General features: G+C 44.0%; 3 protein-coding genes across 3 annotated transcripts; 2 read left to right on the top strand and 1 right to left on the bottom strand.

The window, feature by feature from the left end:
• Positions 1-5,746: 5,746 nt before the first annotated feature.
• Positions 5,747-6,532, top strand: EV154DRAFT_568885 (uncharacterized protein; the record flags this gene model as incomplete). The annotated part of the gene is made up of 1 exon (XM_051606100.1): positions 5,747-6,532. The coding sequence occupies one exon, from the start codon at positions 5,747-5,749 to the stop codon at positions 6,530-6,532; it is 786 nt and encodes a 261-aa protein (XP_051452750.1).
• A 358-nt stretch (positions 6,533-6,890) lies between these two features.
• Positions 6,891-7,672, bottom strand: EV154DRAFT_486175 (uncharacterized protein; the record flags this gene model as incomplete). The annotated part of the gene is made up of 2 exons (XM_051598822.1): positions 6,891-6,997; positions 7,048-7,672. The coding sequence occupies 2 exons, from the start codon at positions 7,670-7,672 to the stop codon at positions 6,891-6,893; spliced, it is 732 nt and encodes a 243-aa protein (XP_051452749.1).
• Positions 7,673-13,456: 5,784 nt separating this feature from the next.
• Positions 13,457-14,898, top strand: EV154DRAFT_568880 (uncharacterized protein; the record flags this gene model as incomplete). Its single annotated transcript, XM_051606099.1, has 2 exons — positions 13,457-14,126; positions 14,150-14,898. The coding sequence occupies 2 exons, from the start codon at positions 13,457-13,459 to the stop codon at positions 14,896-14,898; spliced, it is 1,419 nt and encodes a 472-aa protein (XP_051452748.1).

The raw sequence follows: 14,898 nt of genomic DNA, 5'->3' as shown, positions 1-14,898 counted from the left end.
GATGGATTTGATGACGGCTTACCAACGGATAGAGAGGATCGTCTACAGGTGGTAAACGGGCACAGACAATGTTTTCATCCATCAACAGTTCTTGGGCCGTACGATGTGTCCAAAGTACCACATGCATGTGGGGGCTTCCTCTATCTAAACATGGGAGAGGGGGTGGGTTGGTTAGTTTCACCTTGTGGCTTTTTTTTTTTTTTTTTTACCTTGAATTTCAAGTACGTAACTCCAATCACGAATACCTCCAATACTGGGTCCCCAGCGCTTCATGATGTAGTAGGAAAAAAAGCGCGTCCACTTACGTCGGTATTGACCGGCAAAAATAACAGGATCTGTCCATGGCTCCTCTGATCCGGTAGCATGCTTGAATTGGGGGGACAAGTCATCGCAACTAAAGGTTAAAAATAATTGGGGTGGACCCAATTGCTCACACATCGCTTTCAAATGGAGATAATGCCGTCGATGATAGGCATAGGAGGAGCGGATGGTATGGGGTACAATCGTCACTCGATTCTCACGGAAATTACCTTCACCATCCATCACATCTTGGCGCCGTGTCGCTCTTCGACTTGTTCGCACCGTATGGCGATTAGCAGAATGGATATTCTGTTTTTCAATGATGTCCATCGCCCAAAAAAGAAAATTGGGGTCTCTCGCAAACCGACGATCCGCCTTGAGCAGTTGGGTCTTGCAATATTGACCTAAGGTATAAAAACGGCTGTCGATAGCTACCCCTCCGTGTTGTTCTTCCATCACATGGCCTTGTCCATCGGTCACATCCTCATTTCGTCCCACCATCGAATAATGACCTCTACATTGGGGAAATAACCAGGGAAATAACAGCGCCATCAAAGCAGGATGACCCAAGCGAATCACATTCTCATTCACATCATGACCTGAACACACACCGGTTAAGTACTCACTGTATTTTTGATTTTTTTTTTCGTTCTCTCTTACCCATAATCAAGTTGTTTAGTGGCACCGTGGCCGCATTGGGATTCACGCCTTCACTGGGCATTAAGATTTGATCACGCCAATGATCATTCACTCGCACATGCTGATTGTTCTCACGGATGTGATATTCCACGATATTTTCCACATCCTCCCTTGTTGTGGTGTGTCCGTATTGCGCTAACAACGGGTGGGTTACACACAAATCACTATAGGCACGTTGCACCTGCTCCATGTCGACATGATCGGGTACACCGCGTCGAAAATTTAATCCAAGCATGCCTCCAAATACCACATTGGCAAATTCATAGCTATGCTTCAGGTAAATAGATCTTTTCATCTCATAATGGCCTATTCTGCCATTCACTATCGTCCGCCTGCGGGTCATCTGTGTCATCAATTTGACAGGCGAAAGCATGGAACGTTCTCGATAATTCAGTTCCATCACCGAGGGGGGTATATCTCCTGCATACGGTATCATCGTCGTCGTCTCTCCTGGTTCGGTGGTCCTATGTTTTTTGCAAACCACAATCCCTTCTTCTTCTTCTTCGTTGTTGTTGTTGTTGTTGTTACTGTTGTTGTTGTTGTTGTTGTTGCGGTTGTTGTTGTTGTTGTTGTTGTTGTTGCGGTTGTTGTTGTTATTGTTGTTGTTGTCGTCGACGTCGTCTTCTTCTTCTTCATCATCATCATCCTCTCTTGAAGGTCGTCTTGGTCGTCGTCGTCGTATCGGTGGTATGTTGTCATTTTCACAAGGCCACCTATCGCCTTCTCTCACTTGGGCGTAGTTCAAGTACACCTCCTCCGGGTACAAAATCTCACAACAGACAGCACAGTGGCTGTCTGGTCTTTGCATGCAAAAGGCGTGGAACGCCTCAATACGATCTCTTTCAACAGCGGTAAATGGGTTGGACATTAAAGAAAAAAAAAACAGAATAAAAAAAAAGGGAAAAGAAAAAAAAAAAGAGCGAGAAATTATCCCAAGTCATTTGTTTTTTTTTTTTTTTTCGTGGGTGTACGCTTTTTTTTTTCATGCCAAAAATAAATAAAACAAGACGGCAAACAAGGTAATTAAAAGCTGCCAACGTACTTTAATATGTTCCTACTTTACGCGTCCATAAAAAAAAATACGCTATACCCTATGGTCGATGATCATCTGTCATTGAAATCCTGCCCTCCTCCCCCAGTCCTATGAAAGTCATAGGAATCGGGCTTTGAAAGCATTCCTATGGATTTCATAGGAATCTCAGTCCTATGAAAATTATAGGACTCGAGTCCTATGAGATTCATAGAACTCAGCGTGAAATTTGATTGGCCGTCCTATGACTCTCATAGGATTCCGGACCGGACATTTAATACTCAGATTACTCCGACTGACATATTAGTTACTAATAAATAACCGTGTCGCGGGGGGCGTTCCCCCCCTCGCAAACCCCCACCGGCAGGGGGGGAGAACCCCCCCGCCCCCCCCCCCCCTTTGACGCACACTCTCCTAACCATAAACATGTAGTGTACTTAGTCATGTGGTGTACCTAGTCATATAGGAACCCCTGTCCTAGTGGGTAGTGCACCTAGTTGTCGCCAACGAATTTTTCTGGATGAACTGGCCTCAAAAAGAAAACCTGTTGTATTAATCCCACGACTTACACCTAAACCTGAAATACCCCTCCCTTTCGAAGGTTCAACGAAGAAATCCCCAGAGGCCTTGCCTGTTTAACTACACATGGCGTTCATGCCCGTGCCGCCTCATGAATATGTACAGCATTTTTGTTAAATAAACATATACCATGGTTTTTATTTAAATAAAAGTTTGTCTACTGCTAAGCGCTCCCCCCTCCGAATTCTGGCATTCCTATAACACTCTTGCGAAGCAAAACCTTACTCATACCATTACAGAAACAAGTGGCCTGAAAAAAAATTATCATCTTGCAGCGTTGGCGGCACCATTGCCCAATGGAAATAAACCATGATGAAAACGAGTTCCTTCTTCTGAGTCAAATGAACTTCCTAACCTCGACGTCTCAAACTCGAAGTCTCACGTCTCTAACTAGAAGCTCGTCTACACAAACTAGAGACAAACTAGAGGCCCGTCTAGATAAACTAGAGAAAAACTAGAGGCCCGTCTTGATAAACTCCAGGACCCACTGAGAGCTCGAGATACGCTGCATGTCAAGGCCTGAGACTCCAAGATGAACTTGAAGAAAAAAATTTCGTCTTTTTGTTTTTTTTTTGTTTTTTTATTGTTCAAAAAAATTATATTTTTCCGCCAATCCACAACTCGAAGCGTATGACGTTGCTCCGAAGTCAAAAAAAAAAGTTCACCCTCATTCAAGGTATTCGTGAAGCTGATGTAAGCCTATGGCTTCTATAGGAGTTATAATTCTATGGCTTCTATTGGAGTACAAGGAAAACAAGGCACTCCCTGGTGGCACCGTGACGCGCTGGATAGGAGGGCTCCTCGCATTGGATGAACCGATTCCTATGGCTTCTATAGAGTACACCCCGTACATCCCTGCTATCATTGGTAGAAGGCACCAGCACACCATCGGTAGGTGGAGCTGATATCAGAAAAACAAGGATGAGTTTGACCGACCCTCCCTGGAAGCACCGTCACGCGCAGGGAGGGAGGTCTTCTCTCATTGGATGACAGGAATTCCTATGGCCTGTTGTAAGAGTCATAATTCCATGGCTTCTATAGGAGTACATCCCAGCCGAAGCTGATATCAGCGAAAAACAAGGATCAGTGTGACAGGCCCTCCATGGAGGGCCCGTCACGCACAGGATAGGAGGGCTGCTCTCATTGGATGAGACGAATTCCTATGGCTTCCATAGGAGCACAGCCCCTGCTCTCATGGATGACCCGACTTCCTATGGCTTCTATAGGACATAATTCCTATGGCTTCTATAGGAGTACATCCCTGCTCTCACTGGTGGGTGCAGCTGATATAGACAAAAACAAGGATCAGTGTGACGGGCCCTACATGTAGGGCCCGTCACGCACAGGATAGGAGGGCTCCTCTCATTGGATGACACAAATTCCTATGACTTCTATAGGACAACAGCCTTGCTGTCATTGGATGACACGATTCCTATGGCTTCTATAGGACATAATTCCTATGGCTTCTATAGGACATAATTCCTGTGGCTTCTATAGGAGTAAATCCCTGCTCTCACTGGTGGGTGCAGCTGATATAAGACAAAAACAAGGATCAGTGTGACTGGCCCTACATGTAGGGCCCGTCACGCACAGGATAGGAGGGCTGCTCTTATTGGATGACACGAATTCCTATGGCTTCCATAGGACCACAGCCTTGCTCTCATTGTATGACCCGACTTCCTATGGCTTCCATAGGAACATAACTCCTATGGCTTCTATAGGAGTACATCCCAGCTGAAGCTGATATCAGGGAAAAACAAGGATGAGTGTGACTGTCCCTCCATGGAGGGCCCGTCACGCACAGGATAGGAGGGCTGCTCTCATTGGATGAGACGGATTCCTATGGCTTCCATAGGAGCACAGCCCATGCTCTCATGGATGACCCGACTTCCTATGGCTTCTATAGGACATAATTCCTATGGCTTCTATAGGAGTACATCCCTGCTCTCACTGGTGGGTGCAGCTGATATAAGACAAAAACAAGGATCAGTGTGACTGGCCCTACATGTAGGGCCCGTCACGCACAGGATAGGAGGGCTCCTCTCATTGGATGACACGAATTCCTATGGCTTCTATAGGACCACAGCCTTGCTCTCATTGGAGGACACACATTCCTATGGCTTCTATAGGAGTACACCCCTGCTCTCGTCATTCCTATGGCTTCCATAGGACCACACCCTTCTCTCATTGGATGACATGAATTCCTATGGCTTCCATAGGACCACACCCCTGCTCTCATTGGATGAACCGATTCCTATGGTGTCTATAGGACTCCTGTCACGCGTGAGGTCATTCCTAGCACTTTGGTAGGAGTCGACTCCTTTGCTCTCATTGGATGGGCCCAATTCCTATGACTTCGATAGGAGTACATCCCTGCTCTCACTGGTGGGTGTAGCTGATATAAGACAAAAACAAGGATAAGTGTGACTGGCCCTCCATGGAGGCCAGTCACGCACAGGAATGGAGGGTTGCTCTCCTTGGATAACACGAATTCCTATGGCTGCTATAGGAGCACACCCCTGCTCTCATTGGATGAACCAATTCCTATGGCGTCTATAGGACTCTCGTCACACGTAAGGTCATTCCTATAACTTTGGTAGGAGTCGACTCCTTTGCTCTCATTGGATGGGCCCAATTCCTATGACTTCGATAGGAGTCAACTCTATGCTCTCATTGGATAGCGCCAATTCCTATGACTTCGATAGGAGTTGTCTTCGCGCTCATTGGTTGAAACCATTCCTATCGATTTCATAGGAGTGGTTTGCTTATATAAGCAGCCCCATTTCACACATCCTCCCCCGCCATTTCCTCATTTTCTTTTTTTTTCCATCCCTCATTTCTGTTTTTTTCCATTTTTTCTTTACTTACTCGAACACAACGGCGCACTTTTTCTGAAACGAACTACTTTTTCTTGAACTACTGTTTTTTTTTCTTTTCTTAAACAAACCCTGGTTTTTTTCTATTACCTTCTTTTTTTTTTATATTTTTTTTAAACCTCTTGTAAACCACCTGTTCCTTTCCTCTTGGTAAACCACCCTTTTTTTTTTTGTAAACCACACACCTTTTTTTTCTTCTTCCAACCGCCTTTTTTTTTTCTTCTTTTTTTTTGTTTTTTTCACCTATAATTGCTGTTGTCCAATGGAAATCAACGCCCGCCGTCATCGAATGGAAATCAACGCCCGCCGTCGTCAAATCGAAATCAACGCCCCATTTGCTCGCGCTTATGACTTCGCTAACATCAAGGTCGATGGTACGCGCATTACTGCCTCCACCCGTTTATCCATGGCGGGCATGAATTTTACCATTTACGCTAGCGGCTACCCATTCATCCACTACATGATTAAAAACATGCTGCCGGGCAGTTACCACCATATTACAGGCGTCTTTTCCGCATCAGCCTACATTTCCCAAACTTCCACGCGGGCGATGTTAAGCATCAGAGTTAGGCCGACATTAATCGAACCCGTCAGTGTCGATCGTAGCACCACGCCTTCCGATGCCATACAAGTCACCGATACTCCCACCACCACCACATCCAAGAAATTGGAATTTTTAATTCACCTATATTGCCTCCAAGAATGGGAAAACTGTGAGACCTCCCTCGGGGACAAAGTTGTGTTCGCCGAAAAACTCATCTCCCTCTACGAGCGTCTTCACCAAGAGGACATGATCATTGGACCCGGTGCCGTCTCCCCACCTGTCTCGATCCAAGACGCGACCTTGGAAACAAGAAGCAGCTTGCGCCCCGGTACCAAAAAGACCACGGTGAAGGAAGTTGTGTTGGGTACCTACCCTGCCGTCAATATGAAGACGAACATGGATGACTCGCCTCTCGTTGTGCCTCTTCCACCTCCTCCTCCATCCCCCGAACAACAACAACAACAACAACAACACCACCATCAACAAGAGCCCATGCTCGACTAGGTTTTTTTTTTTTATTTTATTTTATACTCAAGGATGTCCCTTGCGCTCTGTTCGCTTTTTTTTTTATTTTTATTTTTTACTATACTCAAGGATGTCTCTTTGAACCTGCTTTTTTTTTCTATTTTTATTATACTCAAGGATGTCTCTTGAGCTTTGATGGCTCTCTTTTCTTTTTTTTCATTTTTTTTTTATAATTTTTACTCAAGGATGTCCCCTTGCGCTCTGTTCGCTTTTTTTCAATTTTTTTTTACAATAAAAACCCCATTATTTGATAAACAACCAAAACTAGACTATATTAGAGAAACGAAAAACTAGACTGTATATATATTTAAATGAAAAGAAAAATCGAAAAGCAACACTAAAACTCCACCGTATTCATAAACGCAAGGTGCCTATCTTGAGCAATGGTCTCTTGCCACCCTTGCCACACCGTATCATTCGCACCTTCTACCACACTGAACGGTACTTTTTCGACCATCAATAGCAGCCCCGAACGTCCCACTCACGCTACCAACCATTGTAAGCGCCGTAAGCAGCGCATAATCCGGAAGTACTTGCTGCTCTTCCAGCCAAGAAGTCGAACCAGCGGTGAACCCGACACATCCCCTTCATCCCGTTTACGACGTTTTCCTCCACCAACGACAACAACTGCGCCCAATAGAGATATTTTTGGCCTCTGGGAGCGGCCGCACAATAGCCATGCCAGCGAAGCAAGCTCCCTGCTACCTCGTCTAACCCTCCTCCTCCTGCTGCTGCGACTACAACGGGCATCGTCACCAGCTCACCTCGAATTTTCTCTACCGCCGCTTCCAATGCCCTATCAGCACGAACATCGAACAACACCTCATCCACGACCGCCAGTCCTCTCTCCCCATACATACGGTTGATCTCCTGTAGGACGTTTCCCATTTGGAATCGCACATCATCGACACTTGTAAACAAGGGCCGTTCTTCTTCTTCTAACTCTTCTGCTTCTTCTCCCTCTTCTCCTTGTCCTTCCTCTTCTTCCAACGCTGGTCGTTCTTCCTCACCCTCTGGCAGCGGATCCAGGTAGTCTATCCAGTTAATTTCGGGTAGTTCATTGGCATAGGATCCAAGGAATTCGTCTACGTCAAAGGTAGCGGGGTCAAAAGGATCCATTGTTTTTGTGTAAGGGAGGACAAAAAAAAAAGACAGAAAACCCAAAAAAAACCCCCAGGGCTTTTTATTCAAACACTTTGTTTGCCATGTTAAAATGGATCTTTCTATCACCCCTTCCCTTTCTTCCCATGTTAAATTAGAGCATAACCCTTTTACCCATGTTATATTCGATTGGTTTATCAGTAGTGCTGAATCTCAGAAATAAGGGTACGTATTCACAGCCATTTACAAAGCCATTTAAAGGGTATTCACAGCCATTAAAGATATTCACTTGCCATTTTTACGGCACATCACTTTTTAAGCTTAACCAAAGGTTCGGGACCAAACCTGAAGCAAACCAAAAAGGGGTCGGGACCAACGGGTCAAATAAGAGCAACTCTAAACTCAGACCACGGACATATCCAGGGTTCGGGACCAACCCGACAGCGGACTGGCAGAGAGAGCATATTTTTAAAATAGTTCCATGTCGGCCATGTCTTTTTATTAAAAAGACGAGATCGCGGCCCAGCCCACTTCGGTAATTTTTTGACCTTCGCTTGGCTACGGTAAAAATAACCTACGTTCGAGCTGGGGGCGATCTCGCGCCTGCAGCGGGCCACCGACGCCAATCAATGTTTATAAATGGGACAAAAATACATTTTATTGATAATGAATAATTTATATTCCATTTTGTGTTCTAAATAGTACTTCAGTAAATACAACGTTGTCTGTGAGTGTTGAAAATGGCGGCTCTTTCAGTAAGATTACTTTGAGATTAGCAAGGTTACGGACCCGTGATAAAGCAACATAAAGTTGACCGTGTGTGAAAACGGGTTTGATCAGACAATTGCTGCAAAAGAAAGAGTTTGGCCTTGGTCGAGACTTACAGCCCCTCCGAGCTCACTCAATACTAATCAATTTTTTTTCACTCAGTGTTTTATGCATTGTGTTGGTCGGGATTTACAGCCCCTCGCAGCTCACTCAATGCTAATGATTATTTTTTCACTCCATGTTTTATGTACTGTGTAGGTGGGGACTTACAGCCCCTCCCAGTTCACACAATGCTAATCATTATTTTTTTCACTCAATGTTTTATGTACCGTGTTGATCGGGACTTACAGCCCCTCCCAGCCCAGTAGGTGTTTATTATGCTCTTACATGCTGTTGCTTCGACCTGCGCTTCGCTTGGCCGCGCAAAAATAATAAGAACAGTCCGAATTACTAAATATGGTATATACTGCAAAGTCAAAACAATTATTATAATATTGATAAATAAAGAAAAAAGTCAAGGGAGAGAGAGAGAAAATTGTGGGTATATATGTATATATGGGTATGTTTAAAGGTATGTGTGTCATGTCTGAATGTAGTTCCACATTTTCCTTTTCCTTTTCTTTTTTTTGTTCTATCTATTTAAGAACAAGCGCTTCATGATCTCGATGGCATCACAATTGGCACGCAGACGGACGTTGGTATCGTCGGTAGGGGTCAAACCAAAGCGGTACACGTCTTGCGGACGTGGCACACGGCTTAGAGCCACGTAGAATTTACCATGGGAAGGCATGTCTGGCAAGAAAATTGCTACTGCCGGTAACTTCAAGCTTTGGACCTTATGGACAGTCGAGGCCATCGCTAATACAAAGGGAAATTGTGTCCTACTATAGACGGTATCATAGACATAATCACTTACCTTACCAATTACCCGGCTGTAGCCATGGGACAAATGTCGAAGTCGAATATAATCCCCATCACATACCTCTTCCACCACGGCCAAATATCCATTCGTCCATCCGTGTTCGACATCGAGATTGTGCGTGAGCATCACGGTGATGTCCTTCTTGAGCAATAACATCTTGGGAAGTCTCCTTTCCGGGTTGAGAATGCTCGTTGCCATCGGGTTGTTAGGGGGATAGTCTACGGCATCATGTCGGCTACGGACTCCTGGTAAGGCATCAATCATGCGCGCATTTTCCAGGTTTGCCAGGTGGCGCGTGATATAGAGTCGAATGGCATGAGAGAGAATATCTCCTTGTCATAGCAACATTGACGAATGAAATGAACCACGTGGGGGTCCAAATCGTAAACGCGAATCTTATTAAGGATACCCGCATAGTCTGAATGTCCCTCTTGACGAATGGGTTGCGTCAATTGCAGCTTGTTACCATAGTGCCATGGAGATGATTGCCATATATACCCTTGCTCAGCTTCGACAGTTAGTAATTGTCGAACATCGCCAAAAAACACAAACTGGACTCCTCCAAACGGGGCATTGCGATTTGTCACTTCGATAAAGGCGGATGAGATATGACGGAGTATCTCGACAGAAATCATGGAGAATTTGTCCACGAGGAACACCGACGTTCGGTACAGCTTGACATGGTCATTGAGCTTGAGCTTGTTCACTTCGTTACGCTCATTCGTCATCCCCATAAATCGATGGATGGTCTCGCCGTAAATGTTGTAAGCAGCAACGCCTGTGGGAGCTAATCGTTCCACGTGATAACCGTGTTGACGGTAGTAGGTATGCAATTTTGCCAGCAAGTAGCATGAAACGGTACCAGCTGCGACAATCACAAAGTGGTACGTCGCGGTGAGATGATGCAGGATTTGCCGATAAATGAGGTCCTGCTGTGGGGTCAAGAGTGTATTGTACATGCCTTCATACTCACGGATACGCTCGCCTGTCATCGTCTGGGTACTTCACCGCCTTCTGTCATTTCGATCTCTCCTCCTTCCACGAGGTTGATAATATACTTCTTCGACGTACCACCATTGCCGGTGTTGTTGTTTGTGTTCTTATTATTACCATCACCTTCACTTTTTACCACTACCACTGGTAGGTCTTAATCGTTATGTTTTAGCAGCTTAAAACGTCGTTCCGAATACAGGGTTACGGGTCACCACTTGATGTTAATAATATCCTTCACTATCCTGACATGCCTTTGTATAATGAGTACGCTATACGCGGGGAGTGTCCTTGAGGATGAGTCCAAACACACTGTCCTTTGATTTGATGGCCTTTGGTAATGGCACATCATGGTATGCGACAGTGTGCATCGTCTGTGTCATGGCTAGCCAACGTCGTTTTTGAATGCTATCGTACACTTCGTAATAAAAGCAAACAAAGTGAGGAAATGTCAAGTAGACACCGCCTTTGCACGCCTAATATTTTTCCAAGACACTGGTGCTGTAAATATCCGTCTCGTCTTCATCCAAACCCTCTAAGTCCGATCGCAACTGTCGTTGGTATTGGTGGGGGTAAACTCTACTTGACGCGAGGAACGATGTTTTTGTAATCCCAGTACATCATACACCGCTTCTACTGTACCTACCACACGCGATTTCGTATGTTCAAAAGCCGTGATTTTGTCTTGTCGGCGACGTCCTTCTCATCCTTTTGCAAGGCTAAATTCCACATCGTGGTCAGTTTTGGTGAGGTATTTTGCCAAATAGTACATGGCAGCTTGGCCCAGATTGACCTGGATATCCATATTACATTCAAACATGGCCAACAAAAATGGTCAGTAAGGATTGACATACACATCCGCCTCGGTGCGACGGTAATGACATTTATCGTTTTCGGTGTAGGCCTCCTCCACCGGTTCCTTGGGGTAATGAAATCGGCATGGACTCATGGGATTGCTGTCCTGGCAATATCGGATATTGCACCGATGGATTTGAAGAGGCCTTACCAACGGATAGAGAGGATCGTCAATGGGTGGTAAACGGGGATAGACAATATTTTCATCCATCAAAAGTTCTTGGGCCGTACGATGAGTCCAAAGTACCACATGCATGTGGAAGCTTCCTCTATCTAAACATGAAGAGGGGGTGGGTTGGTTAGTTTCACCTTGTGGCTTCACTTTTTTTTTTTTTTACCTTCAATTTCAAGTACATAACTCCAATCACGAATATCTCCAATACTGGGTCCCCAGCGCGTCATGATGTAGTAGGAAAAAAAAAGGGTCCATTTGGGTCGGTATAGGCCAGCAAAAATAACGGGATCTGTGCATGGCTCCTCGGATCCGGTAGCATGCTTGAATTTGGGGGACAGGTCATCACAACTTAAAATAAGCTTGAAGACGGTGCTTAAATACCGAGCCAGAAGGGTTAGGTCTGTCTTGACTTATGTGAATAACTTCTTAGAGGAGAATAAAGATAATGTTTATTGATTGATAATTGAAGCTATTTGTATGTTTTACAATTGTCAATCCGGAGTAACTACAATTGTATTGGTTCGTAAGGTAGTAAATACGATTGCTGCGGTTGGTTATGTGTATTAAGTTACAATCGCCGATTAGCGGATTGATGACATAATGGACTCACGACAAACTAAAGGTTAAAAATAACTGGGGTGGAACCAATTGCTCACAAATCGCTTTCAAATTGAGATAATGCCGTCGGTGATAAGCATAGGATGAGCGGATTGTATGGGGTACAATCGTCTCTCGATTATCACGGAAATTACCTTCACCATCCATCACATCTTGGCGCCGTGTGGGCTGTCGACTTGTTCGCAACGTATGGCGATTGGCAGAATGGATATTTTGTTTTTCAATGACATCCTTCGCCCAAAAAAGAAAGTTGGGGTCTTTGGAAAAGCGACGATCCGCTTTTAACAGTTGGGTCTTGCAATATTGAGCTAACATATAGAAAAGGCTGGCGGTAGCTACCCCTTCGTATTGTTCTTCCATCACATGGCCTTGTTCATCTGTCACATTCTCATTTCGTCCTAGCGTAGAATAATGACCTCTACATTCGTGAAATAACCAGTGAAATAATAGTGCCATCAAAGCAGGATGACCTAAGCGAATAACATTAGGTGCTCTCAAGATCGGAAACCGAAAATAAATTGCCCGGTTTTTCTACAAAAATAGTAAAAGAAGTCCTTGAAAAAGCGATCTAAAAATGGGCAAAATAACACACTGTAAAGATTCAGACTGTGACTTTGTGACACCCTTTAAATTCCTTATCAAAAACAACATGTGGTCACAAAAGCCCTTATAACAAATATAGATATCCTTCCAAAATTCAAATAATAAAATTCAGACTTCTCTTATCTCAATTTAACATCTATTTTTTCAGAGTCGTTTATCGCTCTTTATTTTTTATTTCTTCTTTTCTTCCTTTTTTTTTCTTCTCTTTTATTTACATATTAAAAAACATCTGTAACAAGAAACCTTCAATATATAGCACGATCTTGTATAGTAAACCTCTGTAATAAGAAACCTACATACTTTAAACAGTCGAGATTAAGTTCCTCCATCTATTTTGTTTATTCTAATTTATAACAAAAGCTCTGTCAAAAGAAACGTTCTCTAAATTATTAGACCTTGTATAGTAGACATCTGATAAAAGAAACATACATACTTCAAACAGTCTAAGAAAACCATCTCTTAACTCTTATATATTATTCTTCTACTTTTGAAGACATAATTTCTCTATCATCCTAAATCAAAACTATTGATTTCTTATCCTTATACTCAACTTGACGTAAACGTTCAAACAGTATTACTATCTTCCTAAAGCCTACTTTATTTACTACTCATAAAAAGGCGTAATCAAACCTAATAACTTGATTTGGTGCTCACTACAAACTTTACAAACTCCTACATAAACCACATTAAACCAACTACCAATTTATAATAACACATACGTATATGTTTGGAAATAAAAATCTGATCAAAGTCAAGGTACATTCAAAATTATTCGCTTGAAAAGGAAATGCTAAAATAACAAAAGGTTTTAAATCCACATTTTTTTCCCCTCCCTTTTACTTTATTACTACTTTTTATCGCTTACTTCACTATGAACAACACTGAAGCAATTAACAACACACCAAACAACGTACGTGGTCGCGGACGTGGTCGTGAAAATGGACGTGGAGGTATACGCGGATGTGGCAGACACGCTGGCACCTTTGTGTTTGTTGACCCTACTGTTCAGCACAGTACCACTCCTGTCAACAACAGCAATGCCCAAGCTGAGAAAAACAACGCTGATGTCGAAGATGACAATGGGCCTTCACGTCCATACAAATTATGGCCTGAGGTTGCTATTTGTATCCTTCTTGAGATCATGGCAGGCACCTACAATCACTTGTTGAGAAGAGGAGATATTGCCTTGAAACAGTTTATCTGGGTTCATTCGGCAGCTCTCTTCAAAGAAAAGATGGCTGAATATGCGACCACCGATGCAATCAGGGAATTCATAGCAAATGTCACGCATCTCAGTATGCAACGCAAGTTGAAAGACAAGAAAGGCATATTTACCGGAGCAGGAGAAACAGGAGTTGGTGGAACTGTCCCAGACGTACCGCACTATGAAGAAATTGCCAAGATCACTCAGGATAATCCTAGCATCCAACTGGACGTAATTTACGAAAGCGTCAACATGGAGGAAAATGGCATTCGATCATATAGAAGATCAAACGTCGCTGATTTAATGGATGCCATTGGATCGATGGTCCCAAAACTACGTACTTGACACCTACGGAAGTAGATCAATTGATGATCCGAAAATCTTTGGCCGATCGCTACCCCGCTGAAGATTCTGTTGATCCTGAAGGATCTTCAGTACCATCATCATCAACAGCACCTGCACCTGCACCACCATCAACACCTTCATCCGCACCACCAACCTCAACACCAGCAACCGAAGCACCAACACCAACACCCACATCAGCATCCGCAGTACCACCAGCATCGACAGGCGCAACACCCCCACCTCGATATACATTCGCACCACCTCCACCTCCATATTCATCCGCATCACCTCTACCTCCACCTACATCTGCACCACCTCCACCAAGATCAACCCACACTTTGAGAAATAATCGAACTTCTGGTGAGCAGTCTTCGTCAACTATTGATCCCATCGAGGATGCTCGTCAGTTGCCAGAGGAGCGTATGGCACATGCCCGCCAACTCGGTGTAGAGATGATGAATCGAATGGCAGCGGTGCAACGGGAAGAAAGGGAGCAAAGAATTCGGTACCTTGACAGTATGTTGCAAAGGGTCAGTCGTAATCGACAAACTGCATTGGAAGACATGCAAACAAGAAGACTACAAGAGTCCAGAGAGAGATATCGACTGTTAGAAGAATCAAGAAGTAGACGAGAGGCCGATTTGGAAGAGGATAAACGTAAACGTATCTCTGATATGGAAACTATTATGAATAGATTTGCAGCCATTCGAAGAGGCGATAGTGATATCAATCTTGGTTCATCTTCTACTGACAACAATAATTAA

This window comes from Mucor mucedo, assembly GCF_025094135.1.
Source record: "Mucor mucedo strain NRRL 3635 chromosome Unknown EV154scaffold_136, whole genome shotgun sequence".
Classification (NCBI taxonomy): Eukaryota; Fungi; Mucoromycota; class Mucoromycetes; order Mucorales; family Mucoraceae; genus Mucor; species Mucor mucedo.
Note: the sequence above shows the minus strand (reverse complement) of the source record. Positions and strands in the feature narration are given on the sequence as shown.